This window comes from Diabrotica undecimpunctata, chromosome 4, assembly GCF_040954645.1.
Source record: "Diabrotica undecimpunctata isolate CICGRU chromosome 4, icDiaUnde3, whole genome shotgun sequence".
Taxonomy (NCBI): domain Eukaryota; kingdom Metazoa; phylum Arthropoda; class Insecta; order Coleoptera; family Chrysomelidae; genus Diabrotica; species Diabrotica undecimpunctata.
In genome coordinates this window covers 125,087,953-125,113,235 of record NC_092806.1, presented here as the reverse complement: position 1 = coordinate 125,113,235, position 25,283 = coordinate 125,087,953, and the positions used below count along the sequence as shown (strand labels likewise).

Genomic DNA, 25,283 nt, shown 5'->3' with positions numbered 1-25,283 from the left:
ACGCCACTGAGATATTTCAAATTAAAAATCATTTTTATCGGGAGATATCTCGGTGGAATTTCGTTTTCAAATTCATTATTTTGAAAAATGGACTAAAAACGGACATTTTGAACCTCTGTGACTCAGAAACAATTGATTTCTGAGTCTTGGGACAATAAGAACTTTTGATCAGCATGACCGAAGTTAATTTAACTGAAACCACTTTTACATAAGAAAAGGGCCTGGGTCCTTTTTGGTTATTTGCATATTTATTAATTTCGCTGATCTATGACACTAGATGTCGTTTTTCCGAACTTGCACACATCGAATAGGCAGTACATTATTCACTTTACGAATATCTTAGGCCGTTCTTAAAAATTTGCTTTTAATTTTCACTGGCCACTATTTCGTACCTTGAGTTTAGTATATGAGTTGGATGTGAACTGATTTAAGAGGGAAAAACTGTTTGTTCTAAGTTGGTCATAAGGAATGAAGTCTTTTAGGGTATTTGATCATAAGGCTTTGTGTTTATTAATTAACGGCTATTTTCAATAGTGTAAAATGCGAAATATCTGTCCTTTTTATTCAAATAATCTCTTGTGCATTATTACGCTTTTTTAATTGTTCTTTGTGTTTGATGTTGGCTTGTGGCAATCGCTACTTATAAGCGTTAATATGTCAACTTTTGTTGGTATCTGTATCTGTATATTTTTATATGTTTGTCCTATGTAAGGTTATGCAAAGTCAATGTTATTGTTTCTTTGTTAAATATTGGAATTATGTTACCTTTTATGTAAAAAGGTTTATAGTTTTTTACAGTAAATCACCGGAACAAAAAACCTTTATTGAATTACATATACATTGTGTAATAGTGAAGGTAACACATAGGAAGGAAAACAGTTTTTATTTCAACAAAAAATTAAACTCCAAAAGATTCAAAAAAATAAAACAAAGAAAAAAATATATTCAGCAATAAGAATTTTTGAATTGATTTTTAGAATTTTTGTAGAAAATCATATTATATCACAATATACTTGAATCTAAAAAGGGTTTCATATTCTAGAAAGAAAACACATATCGATAAGTTTGTAATTTTACTAATTATTTACTACAAGGCGTTCTTCAACCATGTCCATTCAGTGAAGACGAGACTTTCATCGATGCCTTCTGTTTCCAAGTTTCTGTCCGATAGAGTACCACATGGTTCACTACCACTTTCTATTAACTTTAATTTTTAATATCCTACTCACAGCTCACTTTAAAAAATATTATTTAGTGCAAAGAAACGCCTATTCCCAGCTTCTATCCTTGCGTTTATTTCCTCATTGATTGAACTCTTGTCATGTATTTGAAACTGGAACAGTGTTCGAAGCCATCACCGTCCAGTATGATATTTCTGTATGGCATTTGTACGTATCTTCTCTTATGACTTTTTCAATGTATATGTTTTTAAAGCCCTACATTCTCAGTTACTTTTTTAATGACTATATAACGTCCAAGGAGATTATGGTCCTTACAGCGGCTATGTGATCAGCATACATATTGAACATTGAACTAATTTTTTTCAAACATGTGCCGTCCGAGTTACCCCGCAATGTTTTTCAAGTGCTAGTTCAGATACAGGATTAGTCTTTATCCCACTCTAATTTTAATTCGAAGTGTATTTTACAGACTTTAACCTAGTCATACCTAACAATAATTTTGATATCAACACATCCACAAATCTTTCTCTCTTAATTGTGTCATACGCCATTCTGAAGTGCTGCACATAGCGCTAGAGCCTAAATGAAGCCGCCTTGTCTCCTGTAATTTCTGCTCCAATAAAGTTGGTCCTTACATTGCCGCAGCGGATCACAGTGCCGCTCGCATCGAGGTTCTCACATTCAGAAAATCGTCAGCTGCCACTTCACTCTCCCATCATTTAAGTAGCCTCCCTTTTGGCCAGTCTGTCGTCCATCCTCATTACGTGACTATTCCATCGAAGTCTCTGTCGAATTCTGAGGTAGGTGTTTCTTTAAATAGTTTGTAAAGTTCATGATTATTTCTAGATCTCTATATGTTCTTTTGTGTTTCATGTCATCATGAATGTCTCATATAGGTATCTAATCATGCTTTATATATTCATGACACTTCCCTAAAATCTGTCTTATAGAAAAAACTGGCCGGTCGTGGATCTATTACACCTGAAACCACATTTATTATCTCTCAAAATTGTTTCAACAATCGGGTTCAGTTTTCCGTATAATCCTAATTCCAATCCGTACATCGTGACATGAAATATGAGTGTTGAGGTTTTTCCAGGTTTCGTATGGCTCTTTACACTCTCTCCATCTATCCCTATATTGGATTGCACGTATAGTACTACCATCGTTCTAAGAGACTCATTGTTTTTTGCTTTAAGACTAATTGTCGACCTGCTTTAATATGAATTTTATATCGCCTTACCGACATATTAATGATACACGTTTAAACGACATGTTAGTGAAAGACGTTAGGGGTTGGTACATCATACGATTTTGTTTTGAATTCGACAATATATGTAAATAACTATTTTTATTAAATTTTTGTGGTAAAAATAAGTCTTAAAATCCTACAAACGGTAATTATAACCGATTATGAAATTTATTTTTATAAACGGTATAAAATTATATTAAATTGCGATGTAGACTTCAGTCTCTTCCCTACAAAAGAGGTAAGTAAACTTTTTAATATTTAGCAAGTTAGTTAATCTAATACCGCCAAAATTTATTACGGTCCAAAAAATGCATCTACTACATTATATTATTGACACTATTTACCGGTGATAATTACTTTTAGTCATAGTATTACTGAACATATGTTGTCTAGTTAACAGGATGTTTCACGTAAATCGTACATTTCTATTGGATTCGCAATTTGAAAGTTTATCTTTCCACATAACTGTAGATAATCTACCCGTCTACAATATTGATGACTCGCTATCGCTTCCAGTAAAAACAAAAGTCGCCATCCACTTTGTCATTTTTAATAAACATCAATGGCTGTTAATATTTTATGGTAGATCAGCTACAGCTATGCGGAAGTGCATATTTTCAGATTTAAAATCCGATTATTTTCTGAGATAAATCTAATTTGCGGTTTACGTTAAAGACCCTGTATAGCGACCATTGATCTCAGGCTCTTCATGAAGAAATATATTCAGAATAAAGGTCACAATAATAAGTGTTTTTGAAATGAACAAAATATTACATATTTTAATAGTATTAAACGCTTTTGATAAATAATTGATGGAAATAGATTTTGAAAAACTTAAAACTTTGAAACTACTGTTTTAAATTTCCACAAAGAATTATTATTTACTCAAATATCTTAAAATAAGTATGTTCTACCGCCAACGTAAAAATAATTATTAAATTTTGCGAATATTTAGTAAATACTTTTTTGTGTTATTTATTTTTTCCGATGTGAGAAATCACCCAACAATTTATAGGATTTATTGTGTCCACCATTCTTTGCTTCTGATAAACCGTCCAGAATTTTGTATAGTTCCTTTTTAGAAAGACCCGCTTACATTTTAATGCGTCTACTGGTGTTCTGACACTGCTTTTAGTATGACAGTTTAACAAAGAATGAAATTAGGGTTTGTTCTTTTCCACAATAAACATTTATGCTTTTAGGTTTTTTCTCAGTGAACACTACTCTATTTCCTTTCTGTAGTCCGGTTTTGCTTAGACCGATGAAAACATTAAAAAATCACTAGTTGTGGATCTTCAATTGTTTTGTATATTATCTACCATATTTTAAACCGGCTTTCTTATCCTGTGGTCCAGGGAAATAAGCTTTTTTTCGTGATACTCGTCTGGCCAGACAACCGACAGTTGTTTTGAGTAGTATGGACCTCTATAACAAGAACCTATATGTTTCCAGCAGTCGATTTTTTGGACTTAATTAATTATTAGCAAATTAAGGTCAAAAAACGGCAAATTTTTGCTTTTTTCGTCCATTAGGAAAAACTAAAGGGTTTGAAACAAATTTTAGATGAGAATAAACTTATAAGTCATATAAAAACCTTCAAATGGCGTTTTCTAAACGTTCCTATCCTTATTTGTTGCTTAAACAGTTGCAAAATAAGTCAAAAATTTCGGTTTTTTATAAATGTTAATAACTTTTTTTAAAATAAACTTATAACCTTTATCTTACACACAATGTTGCGTCATATAGGTTCTTGTTGTAGAGGTCCATACTATTCAAAACAACTGTCGTTTGCCTGACCGGTTCAGTATCACTAACAGAGTACAAACACGGTACTTTTTTTGCTTATTTCCCTGGTCTTCTAGAGATGTTAGCGACCACATTGACCCATCTTATTCTATTCACAGCAGCTCGAAGTAGATCAGTTGACGTTAGACCAGTCTACTTCCTAAGATTGGCCAGCCAGTACTTACCTTACCCTCAATCTTGCCTTGTAGAATCAACTGTAGAAGTCGGTATTTATCATTACGCATGATGTGGCCGAAGTAAGCCAATTTTCTGTTTTTTCCTGGTCTACTCATGTTAATATTCTGAATATATTTTTTCATTAAATCGCATATATAATAAAGTATTTAAAAAAATTGGCGGAAATGCTACAATGATAATATAATATGCATGGTTTAGACCGTCTTGTTCTTGATGTTTTTATTTAGTTTATCATTATGACTTAATGAAATTCATATTCATGAAGGAGTGATTAATATACCACTAGACAGTTATTACAATTTACTATTGAATAATTGAATGGATTTTTTGATACTCAATATTTTTATTAATGTAATGTAAAGTATGGTTTATATATTTTTCTAGATGTGGGTCTCTGACTCAATTTTACAGTTTGTGATTTTTAACGTCATATATTATAAAATTTTCGCACCATGTCGTCCTCTTGCATTCCCATGCTTCTTAGTAACTCTAGCGTAGTGGACTTTGGTGCTCATCCAAAAACACTAAGAACACAAAATTCTTTTCTTTAAATACTAATGTGAGCTTTATGTATACAGCCGGCCTGATGGAAGTTATTATTTACTCGTCGCCCGACGATAAGAAGAAAAATCGTGGATTTTGCTTTTTGGAATATGAATCACATAAGGCAGCATCTTTAGCGAAACGAAGATTGGGTACAGGGAGGATTAAAGTTTGGGGCTGCGATATTATAGTAGATTGGGCTGATCCTCAAGAAGAACCAGATGCGCAAACTATGTCTAAGGTCAAGGTAAGTTAATATAATTTTATATTAAATATTTAGCTAAGCCGGGCATACAATCTGGCATAGGTGACCAATTAGAAAAGACCTTACATCGATGCAGATCAATATGTTGATTCTATATATAGAAAGGACACACCAGTAATTATATTAGGTTTCATACTTTTCAAGGATCTGAATCAAACGAAAAAGTTAACGTTTCAAGTGATTGTACCTAGTGCCAAAGGTCCTGTTTATTTTGCATTATCAATTAAACTTGATAACGAACGACAATTTCTTTCGACCTGTATGTTCTCTATTCTTTTATCCCTTTCCATTCACTAGCTATCTCATGTTTTGAAATAGTTTTTTCACGAATTTGGATTTTAGATTCTGTTTTTTAAAAACGAGTTAGAATTTGGATGTCGAAACGTCAATTAGGTTCAGTAACTCCCGTCCATTTACTAATTGTCTTATGCCTTAAAATATTGTCCAGGCGGGATCTTTTGAAAAGCAGACCATAATGGACATAATGGGTTTTAATAATTACAATATGCGCCAGTCGCAAACTTAGTGCTTAAGTTTTTATATAACAAAATCTGAAAAAAATCGAAAATTTTTGCTTTTTGTGCCCATATTTTCGTCTATAACTCTTTGTCAATTTATCTAGCGAAGGTGCGGTTTCCTAGCAGGCTTAGTTGCCGGAAACCTAACGCTCCACTGTAAGTAATTTGGTGGCGATTTATTAAGCTCTGCTGCAGTCAGCGACGGAAAATTCCGCTGACTTTTCGGTTTCCGTTGTCGAACTTGTTCAGTCTTAGGTAAATTTGGAGATCGAAATTATATTAAGTTGTAATAATCCCACGAATCGTATTATGTATTATGTGAAAAAAACCTGAAACAGGTTGATTTTTATTCTTAAATTGACAATTTACAGTGTGAAAATATTATACCCCTCCAGCACTCCCTTTGAATTATAAGCACCCTCTCGAAAATTTTAAATAACAAAGGGGGTCGTATGTCACCTTGTTAGAGAGGGATTTTAGTCCTCTGTTTGGTGTAATCATAACTGAGAACATTGATTTTTAAGATGTAAAATTTTGATAATGTTTATCTCACACAAGACACAAAAGTCATAAAACTTAGGTTGAATGAAGATAATAATTTCACATAATATTTAGAACGTATTTTTCAATGTACTTTACAATTAAATTAAATGTTCAAACTGACCACCATTCACTTCTTGACAATAACCGAGGCGATTTTGGAATTCTCGTACAACATTTTGTACGACCTCGGGGGTTATTTTTTTAATTTCTTCCGTTATTCTAACTTTTAAATCAGCCGTACTGTTAGGTCTATTAAAATATACCTTAGATTTTAAATAACCCCATAAGAAGTAATCGGGAGGATTCAAATCGGGGGATCTAAACGGCCATTCGATCGTTCCACGTCTTCCAATCCGCCTATTGCAAAATGCGGCGGAGCTCCGTCTTGTTGGTAGTAAATAGATCGATCTATCTCATTTGGATGATTAACATCAGGAAAACATCTTCGTAATATAGGCACTAAAAAGTTAATCAAAAAATCTAGATAAACCTCACCATCAACTGTGCCATCAAAAAATAAGGACCAATAATTTTATTGTTAATGATACCAGCCCAAACGTTAACTTTTTTAGGATATTGCGTGTCAGTCTCACACACCCAGTGAGGATTTTCTCCGCTTCAATATCTACAGTGTTGTTTGTTAACCGTTCCGTTTAAATGAAACGTCGCTTCATCAGAAAAAACTATTTTGTTTATGAACTGCAAATCTGGGTTCATTCTGTCCATCATCATTTTACAGAATTCTTGCCTTCTATCAGGATCATCTTCATTTAACTCCTGAACCAACTGAACTTTGCAAGGGTGGTATTTTTCTTTATGCAAAACTCTCAAAATAGATGATTTACTTACATCATGACGGCGGAAAGTTCTCGAGTTGTCTTATGCGGATTTTCCTCAATCTCTAGAAGTACATCTAACTTTTTTTCATCAGTAAATTAAAACATTTCTACCTGGTTTTTCAATATTTTTTATATGTCCAGTAAAACGAAACTTCTTTTCAATTTTGCTTACTGTAGACTGCGAAAGTTGATCAGGGTATTTATTATTAAACATTTCACAAACCTCCTTTTGAGTTCTTGTTTTATTACCACTTCCAATCATAATTAAAATGTCTATTCTTTGAGTCTCGGACAAATGAGCCATAATTAAATTTAATACCGTACAAATATTATACTGACGTCTTTTAGTAACTTTAAATACCTAAATTACAGCAGCCTACTAGATTCATATCAAAATTGTTTATTTGGCTTTTTGACTAATATTTTATTATCTTCAAAGTTTTTTCCCTAATGTTTAGAAGAACACATATGAAAATACCTGATTATTTCTAAAGTATGTTTTAATAGTAGTATTGCTGAGTTAAAAGTTAGGATAACGGAAGAAATTAACAAAATTACCCACGAGGTCATACAAAATGTACGAGAATTCCAAAATCGCCTCGGTTATTGTCAAGAAGTGAATAATGGTGGTCAAATTGAACATTTAATTTAATTTTAAAAATCAAATTTCTCAGTTATGATTGCACAAACTCAAAAAACTTTATATTGCTGAATAGAGGACTAAAATCCCTTTCTACCCTTTCTAACAAGATACCACACGACCCCCTTTGTTATTGAAAATTTCCGAGTAAGTATACTCCCGACATTGTCTTAGATCGGTATATAATTAAGGTTCCATTAATAACTCAAATGTGCCTTCCGCTGATCGAATTAAAAATAAATCGTTTATTTTATTATTTTTTTTATTTTGCAACATTAATCTATATCTCATTTTTTTCATCTTCCTCTAATAATAATGGAGCACATACTTTTCTCTTGTAATATCCATTTCGACTGATAACCTAACAACTGAATAACCTGAGAACTGAGAAATAACTGAAGCCTAACAAGCGAAATGAGAGTGAATTCGGGATGCAACCTGCAAGTTGAATTTCCAAGTATAAAAAAAATCTAAATTTGTGGCTAAGGTTTATGTAAAATGAATTTATTAAACATTCAATCATTTATTGGTTACTCTTTGGTAATCTTTATGGTACAATATAAAAGTCTTTATAGTACTTTAACGCACAATGAGATGGTAAGCCATATTAAATCAAAATTATTTTTAAGAGTTGAGTAACACAAATGACTACGTGAGAAAGAAAATCTGAAAGGATCAACGTACTATTTGGATATTATTTAACTACTCATAGCATAAATTTTAGATTGTGGGAAAACGTCTTTTAAAAATCAAATTTCATCGTGTTTTATAACACTATTATGAAATTGTGCGTATTACATTTATTTTCATGTAATTTTCATGTAATTTTCATTTAAAGGTCCTCTACGTAAGAAATTTAACACAGGAAATAAGTGAAGAAAAATTAAAAGAAGAATTTGAACAGTACGGCAAGGTGGAAAGGGTGAAGAAAATCAAAGATTACGCTTTTATACATTTTGAAGATAGGGATAATGCCGTTAAGGTGAGTAAAAATCATATTTCTGAAAGACCATTAGTTATATTAATATTGTAAGAGGCAGCGGTTTTTAGTAAATTCGGTAAACTCGGTCTCATTTAGTGTAGTAGTATGTCGATAGATAAAACTGAAAACTTGTATCATAATTGCACATATCCAGTTTAATGTTCCATTATCCAACGAAAGAAATAATTTTGTTGTATACAGACTAATTAATTTCTTAATTTATTCCTATTTAATTCAGATTTATCCCAAATCGATGGAATACCTCATTTGGAAATTCAGCCGATTCTTCGCCTACGTGGGAAGCATTTTTGAAATTTCTATGAATACAATTAACATAAACTCAAGTCATCGTGAAGGATTTAGAAATAATCTTCGCCATATATTAACCATCAAGCTTTACGATTCATTGGGCATAAACAACTGACATGAAGACAAACTCTTTGGTCCTCTCTCTGAGTTTCAGAACCATAGTCTATTTTCCAAACGAGTGAAATTGTTTCCTTATACTTTTAAAAAAATTGAGGTGATAATCATTCTTAGCGGTAACAGTAAAAGAGTCTTTAAACGCATTTGCACTGCTTGGCGTTTTAATCCCCCTACTTAAAAAGTTGGTTACCATCTGATCTAATAACGAATCCTTAGAGGCACCGAACAAGGAAATTCTAGCGTTTTTACTGACGAACCGGATGTCAATTTTCAGCACAATATTATGTCCACGTCATCATGTTTATCTATAAAAATTATTTATGTATTATTGTTAATAATGTCTGTTATTTGTGTCAGGCAATGGAAGCCTTAGATTCTAAAGAATTAGGGGGTTCAAATATTGAAGTGTCACTAGCCAAACCTCCTTCTGATAAAAAGAAAAAAGAAGAAATACTTAGAGCCAGAGAAAGAAGGATGATGCAGATGATGCAAGTTAGAGGAGGGTAAGTTCTTTGTACATTCTATATAATCTAAAATTTCCAATATGCAGATTTTGAGCTCATTAGATTACTTTAGATCATAACTTTTTATAGTCTTTATGTACTTGATTTTGTATACCATTCTTAAATCATATTTTCATGCCCTCCTTTCATAAAAAACGCACATTTTTAACGATATTTATTTGTTTTAATTTTAAATGATACAAAATTGACTTTCCTCAAATTTATTTTGATTATATTTGACTACTAGTGAGATACTTGAACTTGCATACTCTGTAATAGTTAATCGATTCTAGGTTAGTTGTCCGAACTACATATAGTCTTATTCTGTAGGTACCATTTTTGGCCCCGTACTTACTTCACTGCATGGCTGTCTTCGACAACCATCTGGCTAGACCCTGGTTAGATGGTCAATCAGTTTATTAGTTTCACGATGTATCCTCTGCACTCTCTTTCTGGCGAGAATATCCATGGTCTTAAGGAGTTTTCTGGTGGAAGAATTTTTGGTCCTCTTCACGGCCAGCTTCCTCAGTGGTGTCTACTGGAGCCTTTCTTGGATTGTTGCGTTTGAAACACTGTCTTGTCATGAAGATCCGTCTATTAACCTGTAGCATGCCGGTTCTGTTCTTACAAGCTTGTTCCAGTTGGTTTCCGCTGTTAAACTCCATAATGGGGTTGCATATAACATCACCGCTCTACGTTGACACGGTTTGCTATGTAAAGATAATAAACTTGGTCTTCTCTATGCCGATCTTTATCTTCCATTTGTCATTATAGTCTGCAATTCTCTCTAGGTGGTTTTCACGTCTCTGGACGATCCTTCTGTTGTATTTGTCTCTACCTTGGAACCTAAAGTTCTATTTAAAATATTGGTTTTTTACCAGCACGAGTAATAGCTTTCTCATCATTACTATCTTTTTATACATTAGGTGTTCTATATGTTTACAAAATATACTTTTTTAGCATGATGCCTGGAACTATGCCCATGAGGGGTCCCCCTGGAACTTCAGGCCCAAGAGGAGCAGGAAGTATGAGGTCAGCGCCGATGGGAAGGGGTGATTACGGTAAGTACTTGGCTAATGTGTTACGTTATTTCATGTTCTAAAATATTGGTCCTTAGTCTGCTTGTTAGTCAAGTAACTATTCCATTTACAAAAGAGTATGCAAAAAAGTAAGAACTCGATATTTCATCTTTCTTTCAGCCACAGAAACGATTCATTAAGAGAAAGGTTTTTAAATATAATTTTAATGAAAGACTATTAGTTTTACATAACTGTGTTATGCGTCTTTATTATGAAAAAAAAATGTTACTTGTGATGGTCATATATTGGACATGCCAATCTTTAGGATGTATATCTACAAACTTAGAATAATTTTTATACTGTTTATAGTATTGATTACTTGATGTGAATTCATGTTTCATAATTAACAGTTTTTAAACTATTTATATGCTAAAAATCTGTATTTAAAAAAGCGGGTTTCACTTTCCTAGTGCCTGCTAGAAAAAGCAAAGCCCACCTTAAAATATCTACTTCATTAAGAATCAACTCCATGAATCAGACTGAGAAGAACAATCTCTGTTTGGGTTAGTAATTTTTCAATTAGTTATTCAAATAACGATTTTAATTAAATTGTCACAAATATTGCCAATTTTCCACATATTCCCTTTTTCTTTTATAAAAAAAACTTACAGTGAAGTAAAAACTTCTAGTTCAATTGGTATATTTATAAAAACTAATAAAATTATGTAAATAGTAAGGTGTCCCACTGTAATTTCATCAACAAAAGGGGTACAATTTTGACTGTGTGACCGGTGTAAAATTCAAAAACATATTTAAATGATTTAAAATGAAAATCAAAAGATTTTTTACCGTTTTGAAGCTATTTGTAAATCCTCAACCAAGTATTTGTACAGCTAAGGCATGTACATATGCGAAATTATTAAAATAATTTCAGAGTTTTAAAAACTGTATCAATAGGGCTGGTTTAAAATAGGAGAGGTTATTAAATATATATAGACAGACAATAGCTAATCATGTTTATAAAAGTCTTACCAACATTGCTGTTTTATTCACTCGCGAAATGGTAGTCGGCATATAAGCAGGGTTCACACGCGTGGATTCTCATGAGTTTGTCTGTAGCGAATTAGCGGTTTTTATTACGTGTGTAATGTTTCTGTGTACTGGTCTTTATCACTAAGATAGGCAGAAAACACTTCTGTTAAACGAACTTCAACTAATATCAGAAAGAGGTGCGAAAAAGCGTCTGTTGTCTACAGAAGTCAACAGTCAAGAGCGAGCGAAAAATACGTCCGGTTGCTACTGGAACAAACCTCAAAGAGAGAGCTATTTTCTTTTGGATTCTCATAAGAAATGTCTATTTCTTGAGAGTGGGATTAGAGTGGGAGTAGGAATTGTTACTCAGGGTTGGATTAAGTGATCGTTCTGGAATTGATGTTGGTAATTATAGGCATTGATACAGCGAAAAATATAGTATTGTTTTTCGAATGTAAAAAATTGAACAAAATTGAATCATACTACCTATTTTTATATTAACAATCGAAATTTTACCCCTTTTGTTCATTAAATTAAAGTGGGAATACTTACTTTTAGATTTCACTGATGGTGGTCTAATAGGACCGAAAACGTTTTGAAACTTGTAGTCAATATGGATATTTTCATAGTTTTGTTAATTTTTATAAATATACCAAACAAACTAGAATTTTTTACTTTATTTTAAGTTTTTTTAAACTATGGTATACAGGCAACCACTGGGAAGTTTTCTTTTAGGAATAAGTTATCAATATATTTCTTTCAGCTGTCTTTAGTTACGTAGCTAATTGCGAAATAGTTGGTTAACATCGTCTGTTTTAAAAGTAGTAACAACGTAATTTTTAAAAGTATCGTGAATCTTAGCTACATTGAAAAGCTGTTTTATTAGATGATCTTTGGGTATGTTTATATTTTAGACCAACTTCTTGTTGACATTGCTTCTTGTAACCTAGAATCATAACTGGCTTGCCATAACAGTGGTAGCTCCTTTCGGAATCAGATTTAATATTTAAACATGCCATTCCTCAAAGCATTCCTACTAATGTCTTTTTGATATTTTGATATTCAGCCGTAAGTGTTGAAATAAAAATTAATAATCTATCCTGTACAGAACCTTCAAAACTATTAATGTACGCAGTAAGTCCTTTTCCTTTACCTGATGACGGATTTCGAGCTGTCGAAATCTCTTCAAAAAATTCCTGCCTTCCACTTTTAATATTTGCCACTTGCCAATATTTAGAAGCAGTGTATTCTGTACTTATCCAGTTTCAGCTAGGTGATAATATATTTGTCTATTTTTCCTTTTCCAAAGGAAAATACTACAAAATATTCTGCAAGATTAATGTTGAATCAATTTAGTACTTTCTAATAAACAATATTTTTGTTTTTTTTTGTGCGGTGAGTAAATATACAATGACGGATTAAGGTTGAAATGTCAGATTTATTTCCTAGGTGGCGCTAGAAGTATCGTCCCGGACAAACTGCGCTTCAGTGTGACGTGTCGTCCTCTCGTTTTATTAGATTAGATTCTCTAGAATTTTGGATAATCCATGCCTACTTCATGTAATTTTATCAAGTGTTGGAATCTCGTTTCTCAAGTAAAAAAAAAACAGGTACTTTAAGCTTGTCTTTGTTTTAATGAACTACCAATTTAAATTTTTTGTCGGCCTGTAAAAGTTTTGAGTGGTTGAACTTACTTTTGGTTTTATTATTAATTTATAAATTTGGGATTTTCCAAGACACATCACAGCACCATTTCTAGAATGGTGGGAAGAGTTTTTCAAAAAATCGTTTAAATTGCCCATATTTAAATACAGATATTTAGCGAACCAATAATTAATTTAAAATTTACAAATCTTGTGGGGCAGATTTTTCTAACAGCTAATATATTCTGTGGAACTTAGAAACAGTTTTAATTTAATTAAACAAATATACTTTAAGACATGTAAGTACTTTAAAAATATGTTCAATTTTACTTAAGTACAAATTGAACATTCTTAGAAACTTTTTTCTTAATGAATATTAAAAACAGCGCATTAACTTTAAAAAGCTTTTTCAAAAACATTACATTTGTATTATTTGCTCAAATTGACGCTTCTAACAATAATTTCAAATTAACTCCTTTAGTATGAACGAGACTTAACACTCAACAACTATAACCCAGTTTTTCTTGCACTAACATTTTTATTTGTATGTCTCATGTGTTTTTATTAATGTACATTTTGAAGCAAATCTACGATGATCTGACTGCAAGTCGACAAGGAACTATTTGATATTTTTAAATCGTTTCGTAAACATGTTTCTAGTTATTTGCAGGTCTGAAAGTTTTATTGATTAACGCTCTTACATTTCAAATTGGGTGTATGCAGTAGTTTTATAAATATTTTAGCAGTAGTTAGGGTGAATGGTAGTATGATGCAAGTGGACTTTTTCTTTTTAAACACTTTTTCGTTTCTATTTTAAGAAGTACTTTAAAATATTAATAATAAAACTAATTATAATATGAAATTGGTTGCGGAAAATATTCAAAAGTTAGATATTTTTAACGTATATTGATTGATTTCATAGTCACATCAATTTATATTAATACAATTTTATCCATTTCTTAGTTTTATTGTCTTAACTTATGGCTTTCACCATATGACAGTGGACAGGAAAACACGATATTAGTTGGAAACGTGGTTAAGAAGGGATTGAGTGGACGAATTTTGAGATATTGGGCTCTGTTTTTATAGAATCAACCGATAACTGCGCTTTTGCCGAATGAAAGACCCAATCATTTGCGTCCATATCTCAAGACGTAACCGTCTTCCACTTAAAACCATTTTTCCACATTTCTCAGCAATTGCAGTATATTGTTATAATTAAACATCATAAAATATATTTTATGCTTAAAGTCCTCTCCCCCCTTCATATCTTTTGAACGGTTATACATATAATAATGAGAGGTGTCAGGTGAGGTGACACAATAGTGATAGATGACATTACAAAGCCACTGTGACCGATAATTTTAAATGCGATCTTATGGCAAGTGATATATCGTTTGAAAGGTATTGAACATACCTATTCAATCATACGAATTTTGTTTCGGTTTAAGCTGCTTTTGTTGAACAAATTAAATAAATACTAAAATTATAGTTTCGCATTTAATTAATAAAGATTTAAGAACTAGTTCTTAAGTCTTCAAAATGTATTGCTAAACTCTTCCCGTACTCATTCAAATGTGTCGGGGGAAATTGCCCTACATTCTTCAACAGTTCGTTGTTTTAATATGTCGATACTGTCGTGTGCTATAGCGTAAACCTTAGAGTTCAAGTACCTTCACAGAAAAATATCTCATGGTGTGAGGTCCGGTGACCGAGCTGGCCATTCTATCGAACCTCGTCTCCCAATCCATCTACCACGATATTCCTTATTTAGGTAACGTCTTACTGCACCCTAATAGTGTACAGAAGCACCATCTTGTTGAAACTTTATTTGCAAGAATTTATCTGGATTATCTTCCAGAATTTCAAGAATTAACGGCTCAATTGCGTTTTGTAACATTACAGACACTTCACAGGTTAAGTTAGCATTGACAAAAATAGGCCCAACTGTGTGGTTTCCCAAAATAACTATCCAAACATTTACTTTTTCTGGAAATTGAGTATGTTTTTCACGAAAGACAGTGATGATTTGTGTCACTCCAATACCTCACATTGTGTATGTGTTAACATTTCCATTGAGGGAAAAAGTACTTTCGTCACTAAAACAAATTGTTTTTATGTAATCTGGCTGTTGGTTAATTCGATTGGACATAGTGATGGACATGATAGTGGATGGCATTAGAACTTGTCTGTTTGCCACAGAATATTTGTATTTTTTTTTTGACTAGTTAAGAAGGCTAGTTTTGTTTATTTCCTCCCTATAAATTTCACTATTATAAGTATAACCGTTTAGAAGATACGAAGGGGAGGAGACTTTTGGCTAGCACTGTATATGAAACATTAAGAGTTTTATCGACACCTAATGTTTAGTGAAATGCTATTACCTAGACAGTGAAAGCTAAATATAAGTAAAATGGGGAGACCCCTTGGCGTTTGATTATATTTAAATCAAATACTTTAAACCAGCGGAACCACTGTATGTTTTTAACATTAAGTCAATGTGTTTACTCTTACTTACAGCCATCAATTATGTTTATCAACTTATCTCAGTGTCTGCTATAATAATAGGAATGTTTGCTATTGAATTTTCATTATAAAGGTAGCAGAAAAATGGATAAACAATGACAGTCATAAATTTGCCTTTGACCCTTTGCCAGGATAACAAAATTTTTAAAGAAATAGAGAAATAAATAGGTAGCAGATACGGTCAGCAATTTTTACGAACTACTATAACTAGAATTTAACCTCATGGGCATCTTCAAAAGAAAGGAACTGAGACGAATACTAGACAATATAAATGAGAACAATAGGTGGAGACTCAGATACAATTATGAAACATATCATGTACATAAAGAACCACCTTTATCTTAGTATGTTCGCCTACAGCATCTTCAGTGGACTGGCCACGTATTTAGGATGAAAGAAAAAAAATTTCCAAAAAAACTGGTGCAAGAACGGAGGGGAGCAGACCTATTGGTAAACCGAGAAAGTGATGGGAGGATGATGTGATTGAGGACGCACGAAATCTCCTTGGCAGTCGATCGTAGAGAAGAATGGCTTCACCGTAACGAATGGAGAGGTTTGCTGAGGAAGGCCAGGCCTCGAATTAGACTGTAGAGCCATATGATGGATGGATAACCAGAATTTATATAACGAATGTATCGAATTAAAAAACATTCTGCATAAATCAGATATACTCATTCTGGAAAATGTAGAATAATAATGTACCTGAGGCAGAACACCTAAATGAGGCAACAGTAAATAGATTTAATGAACACATTTCTATACAATTTTCCCCTTAAGATATAATACAAGATGATTCGAAATAGAACATTGTCTGCCTTCCCTATGCACAAGTAATAAATATATATCTTGTTGTAGTGCCTAAACGTTTTGGGTATTAAACGCTAACATAACTATACCGACCTTATTACCTTATTGACTGCCTAAAAAATCCTTTAGTAGTCCAGTTAAACCATCTTCATATATTGTGCAGCCAAAATATCCTACTTCTTTTTGGACTTCTGTTTCTGGACACTTTGCATTAGAGAATGGTAAGAACTAGATTATATCGGGGTTTGTTACGTATTATAGCTACTCTAATCTTTCCTTATTCTTTTCAACATCCCTTAGTGACTATGTACATCTAAGAAATCATTAATATGCATTTATAGCTCCAATTCCCGAATATATTGAGTTTTTTCATGGATGCCTTAATCATCTCCACTATTCCAATGCATACAGACGGCGGCGTGGTCTCCGTATTTTATGTTGTTCAGTCTTTCACCATTTATATAGTAATGGGCTCTGCTATACGCCTCCTTTTATTGTTATATCCTGCGTTAGTTGCTCTCCTACTCTCCTTCTTAGAGTGTCCTTTTTATTTCTGAAGGTCGGCAACAATTCTGACAAGTCTTTCTCTAACCTGTTTTATTCTCAATAAGGATTGAGTATCATCCACTTCCTAATGTTTTTCAACCATGAACATCTTCTCCTACTTGGACTTCTGCTTCCTTTAATTTTTCCCTCCATCAATAACCTCAAGAGCTCAATAACGTCTTCCTCCCGCTACACATGTCCTGGAGAACTGGTTTTGCGCTTCTTGATAATATTAAGAAGTTCTCTGTCACGTCACATTTTACGCAAAACTGCCTAGTTAGTGACATGGTCTGTCCTTAGTATTTTCACGAGTCTTCTAAACACCCACATCTTGAAGACCTCCAACGTTCTCGCAGCACTTAGGTTCATTATCCATGTCTCTATATAAGAGAATAGAATATACGTATGTTTTCACGAATCGATACCTAGTATCCTTCTACTACCTAGCAAAGCCTATATTTCGCGATTGATGTTTCTACATTATTGAAAGAGGAACTGAATTGAAAGAAATGACTTTTTGAGTACTTAGTTAATCTCTGAGCCTTTATATTCTAGTATCTTCATTTATTCCCACTGTTCTTTCATTCGTCATTTTTAGCCCCTTTGATCTTTTATCCTTTATCAATTTATTGGTATGTTGCGTTGTCAATTCCTTTGAGTTGTTCTCTTATATCCATCATCTTTAGTAAACTTTCGTTCATCCATAATTTTTCCTCTATGTTTGTTTAGCTCGTATATGTTGGTTTATGTCTGTAATGATTTTGTAGTTTTTTTATTTAAGATAAATAGGTTGCTTTCAATATATTCTTGTATCCCGATATCTTATCCGACAAGTTGGTTGTATTCCGAATGATTGGTCCTCTCTCTAGGGTATATTTTTACGGATGTTATCAAATTTGTGGGATTTTGCCCATTACTAATGTTATTTCGTTTATTTTTAGTTTACTTAATGTCTGATTTGGCTGCGTATATTTGGATTATATTGGTTTTTACTGGGAATAAATCCGTTTGGAAGAGCATTATTACGTCAGATATTGGGCCAAAGTTAGTGCCCTGTTCTTTTATGTGTTTACTTATAATTTATTCTTACATCTTATTTCTTTTGTGCAGTGTTATATTTATTGCCCGTTTTTACATTTCGCAGGCATCAATAGGATGTCAATTTTAATCCTATTCATTTCCATGATGACATTGTGTATTTTGCCAACCACTTACATGGTTTTGACGTTCTAGATTCATATTTTAATTGCCTTCTTAGATTTTATAGCCCCGTTCCTTTGTTGTTTGGGGATTTTGCTTGATGCTGATCTGGGATACATCCAGACAAGAAACACTACAAGTGTAATAAGCATAAGCCAGCTCTAGAAATATTTTATATTATAATTATTTTTTAATTTAATTGGCTCAGTGTTTTAGTATGGATCGTCATGAAATGTTTACCACTAGATAATTAAAAGTGTAATAGGTAGTCTTCGTGTAGAATATTGCAAGTATTCCAATTGCAACTTTATATAATTGGATCGGGACTTTAGCGAGAATTTATGTTTTATTTTCGTGACCGATATAAATGACGTGCTAATTTTAATTTTCTGTAAGTACATTAACTGCTGTAACTGTAAAAGTAATATTTCAACTCGCGCCGTACACTCGTTTTTAAAATAAACTAGGTTAATACTATTAAGTTTTGATTTTTTTTATTCAGTCAGAAATATTTGATGCTACTATCCTTTTTAAGATATACAGTTAAAAATATAAATAAGAATTACGAAAAACCGCCACTTTCAATTTTGTTATACATTTTTTTCTTTAAATTTAATTTTGTTTGAATATCAGATGTGGACATAGTAGATCTTTTTTTGACAAACCCACAGCAATTTTAGAAATACAATCATTAATGATCATTCCCTTTGCACCTTAATTTAATTTAATATTTAAAATTACTTCTATTTTTTTTTAAGTTCTATTCTTTCTCTCTTCAATTATATATCTTCTCCTATACCACTCCACGTTTCGTCTCTATGTCATATGTGAGAACGATATATTTACATAAGTTGACGTCACATTACGTTAAAAGAATTTATATTACCGACTGTCATAGTTCAACTATTATCCGCTAGTCTTCACTAGCCATCCGCCATTTTTAATCTAAATTAATTTTCAAATTGTTTTTGTAGTTCTGCTATATTTGATAGATAGTAACGATAAACGTGCATTTAGCATAAGGAATAAATATTACTGACTTGCTATAATTCAACTATTATCCGCTAGTCGGAAGCAGCCTTTTTAAATCTAAATTAATTTATACATTATTTTTGTATTATTTCAGGATTCCAATTTTTCTCAATATCACTAATATGCAGGTTCTCTAATTGTGTGATCATTTTTCTTAAATCCTGATATACTTTAATATCTTTCCTTAACTCAATAAGTTTCTCTTAAAACTCTGCAACTTTAGTCTCTGTACTGTCAAAGACATTACTAAAAAATTAATAACACGTTTTACGTAAAAACACTGCACGTTCTATATCAAATGTCATATAAATGCCCCGTTTTATGTCAAATGTCACGTCACATAAGTGTCACGTTTTACGTCAAATGTCACGTTTTATGTCAAACGACACATAAATCACGTTTTGTGTCAAATGTCACATAAGTGTATCGTTTTACGTTAACCGTCAAATGTCACGGTTTATGTCAAATGTCGCATGTTATGCCATGTTCTCTGTCAAATTGTAAATTAATTTTGAATTAAAAATGGCTGCGGCCGACTAGCGGATAATAGTGTAACTATGACAGTCAGTAATAAGTCAGTAATGGCGAATTACTGGCGTTGACAGGTGAACATAGCAGAACTACAAAAAAAATAATTTTTAAATTAATTTAGATTAAAAAATGGCGGATGACTTGTGACGACTAGCGGATAATAGTTGAACTATGACAGTCGGTAATGTAGATTCCTTCGACTTATTGTGACGTCAACATAAATATATCGTTCTCACTCTTACACATGTAACGAAGGTACTTTCTAACAGATTGATATACCTGTAGTGAGGACCTCATTGTCACACTACCTTTGTTTTTGTTTATAAACATTTCTCTGTACAAATCTCAACTTGTCTAAATATATTTTTACGCTTTACGAAATTAACACAATACGATTTTGATGTCGTCTCGTCAAATTTTAGGCCAGATCAAATTATGTGGCTTAATAATTTTCTAGTTCGACATGAATTTGTTGTATGTACATACTTCTTTATAAGTGGTCGTAAATGACGTATAATGTGTACATAACATTCAATGTAAAATAGTGTGTGTTCAGTTCTTCGACTTCAGCTGGCTGGCTGGTTGTTCGATTTTCAATTGTATATGTTATTCAAGAAAATAAAGCGCTTTTTTACACTTCATTTTGTTGTTCATTGGGACGTGTGATATATTGGAGCAATATCAAGATGCTTACAATACTTAATTAAGGTAACATAGAAGATCAAAAGATTCAGCTCTCAAATCAAAATTGAAATTATGCAAAACACAATTTTTAGATTTCCTTATATACAGATTTCTAAACTAGGCGTCTTCTATTTTGGACTGTATCCTGTGTATTAGTTCACTAATTGCTCCAGCCTATAAACCTGTATATAACCACACAATATAGCTTTATATTTTTTTGATATACTACTATTTCTATACTTCGTGCAATTTCAAGATAAGCTAGAAAACAGTTTCAGACATGTCATCGATAGGTGTATCGTGTCGTCGCATCTTGTCATTGTTTAGAAATTAAGTGCTAACCGATGACAAGCTGCTATGACACGACACACCCACCGATCACGGTTGAATTGAACGAAGTATAGTTTTCTATATTTTACATTGTTTTAGTATGTACCACTTTTATTTGTTGAGTAGTGACTAAATCTTAAAACTAGAACTTTGGCTACGTCCGCAGAAGATTAAAACATGTTACCAGTACAGTCCAAAACCGGAAACAGCATGCTATCAATTTCAAGTGTTCTTTATTGAGAAAAGTCCATTTAGTTAGTTAGTATTTTTTAATGTTAGTTGTTAGTTAGTTAGTTAGTGAATGAACGAATGGATGTAGCCGGGGGCACCGCAGCAAGGCAGAAGGGCATCGTATAAAGCACTGCACGCGCCTCCGACTCTTAACAAAACCTGCATGTATTCCTCCGATCTCTTTCATGGACTTTTTGTTGTTTTTTGTAATAATGTTTCGCTTGCAGCCAGGAGCATCGGGTAAGTATGTGCTGTGGTGTAGGGACTTTTTTGTTCAGAATAAATCTCTATATTATTTTCGATATAACTCAAAAGTGATTACTGATTCTTACCAAAGATGTTTAATTAAATATAAAAACGGAAATATACAAGAAGTTATAGATTTAAATGTCTTGTGTCCTTTACTAATTCTTTTCTGGGTTGGTTTTTATTTCCTTTCAATAGTTTTTGATTACATCTTTTTATATGCTTTGTCTAATACATTCGTATCAATCTCAGTAGAATCTCACTACTCCGGAACTATTAAAAAGCAGATTGTGTTGAATTATTGGAATGTTCTGATTTCTGGATTGTATGGAAAAATTCATGATAAATAAAATAAAGCATTGGATTAAGTCATGTGAAAAAGAGCTCCATGTGTAAACGAGAGAGAATGCAACATCCTTCAAATTAAATTTTGTTGAGGCTCTGCGGTATGGTATCATCCTGAGAAATACAAGGACTTTACTTTCGAGTAAATCCTTTATAGACAACTTGGATCTTTTCATAACCTCCTTCACGTTGAGACAGTCTTTATAGAACCATTCACTAAACAGTTCCCCCAGCCCAACTTTTAAATTTGTTTTTTTTGCAGACTGACAGATAAATGGTTTTGAAAGCTCTGAGATTTTTAGCTTTACCAATCACTAAACAAATCCAATTTGTTCCAGTAGTATTTGAACGCGGTATTCTATCTTTACTCACTTTTCACCTAGTGAGCTCGCTTCTTTAAGGGATACTAATGTTTTATTGGACAACAGTCTCCAAAAATAGACCACCACAGTTCTTCCAATTTTTCTTAAAAATGCTAGATAAATGGCCGCGTTGCAGAATCGTTGCTTGACAATTGTTCACCCGATGTAGTTAACAGACGGATAACAAACCGATTTTTAAATTTATCTAGCCACCCAATACTAGCACGAGAATCATTTTTCTTTGTTCAATGTGTTTAAAACGCTCTTTCATGAACCACATGTAGAGAGCTTTTCTCATATTCGGACATTCACCAACTCTTAATGGTTTTCGCTTTTCAGCTCCAGATTCCAGTGTCTTCACGTGGTCTATAATGTTTTTTTTTTATTAAGATCGAGTATAGTAGCACGACCATCTTCATATTCTTTTGTCAATTTGCACATGTTTTCTTCACTTTATTAAAATGACCACTTATCTTTCAAAGCTAGAGTCCTGTTTTTCTGTTTACTTGACATTTTTAACTACAATATTATCACCTAAAACAGCAGGTAAATATGTACGCACGTGCATCTGATAACTTTTGAGGTTAAACTGTTTGACGTAACGAGTTTGACGTTTGACGAGTTAGTGACATTCTACTGTATATACATTATGTATATTCCAATCTAAATGTTCAAATCATTCTGCAGTTTTTAATGAATAAACTACGAAATAAATTTCCATTTGAATTCTTTCTCGAGCTGACCGTATTCCTTACTCTACAAATAATCATCTATAAACTAATCTGGTCTAAGTTGGCATACAAAATACTTTTAATATCTTTTATTGTTTTTTTACTTCTTTATATAGAGTACGAATATAATAAAACTCTTTGGTATTGTCAGCTTTCCATTTTGAGTAACATTTATCATGCATATCAGGTGTTTCATTAAATATTATCGAATCCATTGCTGATATTGAACTTAAAATGTTGTTTTCCGTAACATTATATCTTTTATTTTAGAAAGTTTTTAGTGAAGTATATATTTTTCACATCAAGCCAACATGCACTTTGTGTATAGGAGCGAGTTGACAAAAAATTATTTAAGACATAACCTAAATAACTAAAAATAACAATATTTTAAGTTTCAATATTGGTCAATTTTTTCATAAGTAATGAACTATTCTGAAATATATATGTATATTTCAAATTTATTAATAGATTAGTCTTTATTTAAAGAGGTTAGTAAAATTAGTGTATGTGGTAAATAAGCCGAATAGATTTTGACGAGAATCGTTACTTGACTCTTTTCCCGGCATGCTATTTTGTAGTAACTTAAAAATCTCCAGGCAATCCAATTGGATAATTTAGTTGGCTAAATTGGGACTTATTGTCTTTTTGTAGATTACGATTACGACTATTACGGTTACGGGGACTATAGAGGCGGCTACAGTGATCCCTATTATGATGATTTTTACCGGTATGAAGATTACTATTACGATTATCAGCCGGCCCCAACACCAGCTAGAGGAAGGGGTCGGCAACCAGCACCGGTATGGGCTAATAACAAATTTTTCTAAACGTTAAGGCAGTCAGGTGTTCGCGGCTCTAACGGGAAAAGTTTTCGTGGCAATATATGCTCTGCGCGTAAAAAATATTCATCACGAATTTCAAACAGAAATCTACGATTTTAATACAGTTTACCTAACAAAGATTTCACGTAAAAATATAGTCTAGTGATAGATTCAACTATAGTCGTGCGCTACAAAAGATTCTTCTACTGAATATGTTCAAGCTATCTATAAAAGCATACCGCGAGTTGTGCCAAATTATATTTTGTTTTTTATCAACAAATCTAGTCAGTAAATATTAAATATCCTTTAATATGTCTTTAGCTCTGCTATTATATAAAAGATGCTATAGTTTAATCAACCAATGCACAGATACAATCACCTGAACACATGTTCAACGTTATTAACATTCGAATTATTTGTGATTAAAGTAAAACTGAAAAGAAAGCAATTAAAACCGAATGATCTTAATACATTTACTGAATAAAACTGAAATTACACAACGAAATATATTAAATGTCAACACCCTTTTGTAATCAAAACGTTGGGAACAATTAAAATAAGACATTCCGTTACTTCCCGTGATACATGGTATAATCCATTATCTAAAATGATATATTCGTTACAGAAACCATAAGGAAGTTAAGTTACAAACTATGCAAACGAATTAACAAATGCATTATGTGATTTTTATGCAAAATCGTCGTATTGTGCAACTCACGTACATTGCAGTTGATTTATATTCTTATCAAGAACTTGCTTCATCTTTAAAATGAATTTAAAGTATCTATATCGAAACATATGTATATCATGTTAAAGTTTAAACTTCTCAAATTCAAACACTCACTTAATATATTTGCATTACTTTAAATTAACCTAGAGTAATTATGTGATACTAAAAAATAAAAAAATAAAATATTTATTACGATGCAAAATACACATTTTTCCAAATTTAAACAACAATCGTCGTATTTCTTTGCTAAGGAAGCTGTTAATATTTTCTAGAACTTGTTTTAACGGTTTTATAACTTAAAATGATATATTTTGCAAATATAGAGTTAATAGTACAAATTCTGTGATGAACTAAATTTTTTAACATACCGCGTAAACTTTTGCCTTTATCCGTGACTATCATTCTGACTGAAACAGTTTATATTTTAATTGATCTAATGCGGTAGTTTGATTGTGGCACAGTGTCTGCCTGACTAATTAACAGCACAGCTAACCTAATATATATCTAACATTTAAATAACAGCCCGGCCCTACCAATGCTTGCACGTCTCATACAGAGGAAACAGTACTAACTTTATGTACACTTGCCACATTCAAAAATACCATCATATCTGAGCCAACTTCAAAATTGAGCGCCGCCGGGAAAAGTGAACCCCCGACACACGATCAGTCCATCTGACACAAGCCACACCTTACGAGTCATTGTCATTATCGAGAACGGCCAGCCGCTGGCAGTAGTGGCTGGCTCAGATATGATGTGCTCTTAGTTGCAGGGTTATCCAAAAATGGGGAG

At 32.5% G+C, this 25,283-nt stretch overlaps 1 protein-coding gene across 25 annotated transcripts in view; it reads left to right on the top strand.

Moving 5' to 3' along the window:
• Positions 1–25,283, top strand: part of LOC140439960 (heterogeneous nuclear ribonucleoprotein Q-like) — a 144,629-nt gene that overhangs the window by 78,238 nt on the left and 41,108 nt on the right. For 17 of the 25 annotated variants that reach the window (XR_011950766.1, XR_011950763.1, XR_011950764.1 and 14 more), the window contains 5 exons: positions 4,995–5,206; positions 8,603–8,746; positions 9,530–9,675; positions 10,636–10,736; positions 23,592–23,740. Coding sequence is in view for 19 of the 25 variants with exons in the window: in XM_072530164.1 (XP_072386265.1) it covers positions 4,995–5,206; positions 8,603–8,746; positions 9,530–9,675; positions 10,636–10,736; positions 23,592–23,740 (752 nt within the window). In the remaining 6 variants the exon portion in view is untranslated. The remainder of the gene's footprint in view (positions 1–4,994; positions 5,207–8,602; positions 8,747–9,529; positions 9,676–10,635; positions 10,737–23,591; positions 23,741–25,283) is intronic. The other 8 variants (XM_072530172.1, XM_072530170.1, XM_072530167.1 and 5 more) reach the window with 1 other exon arrangement.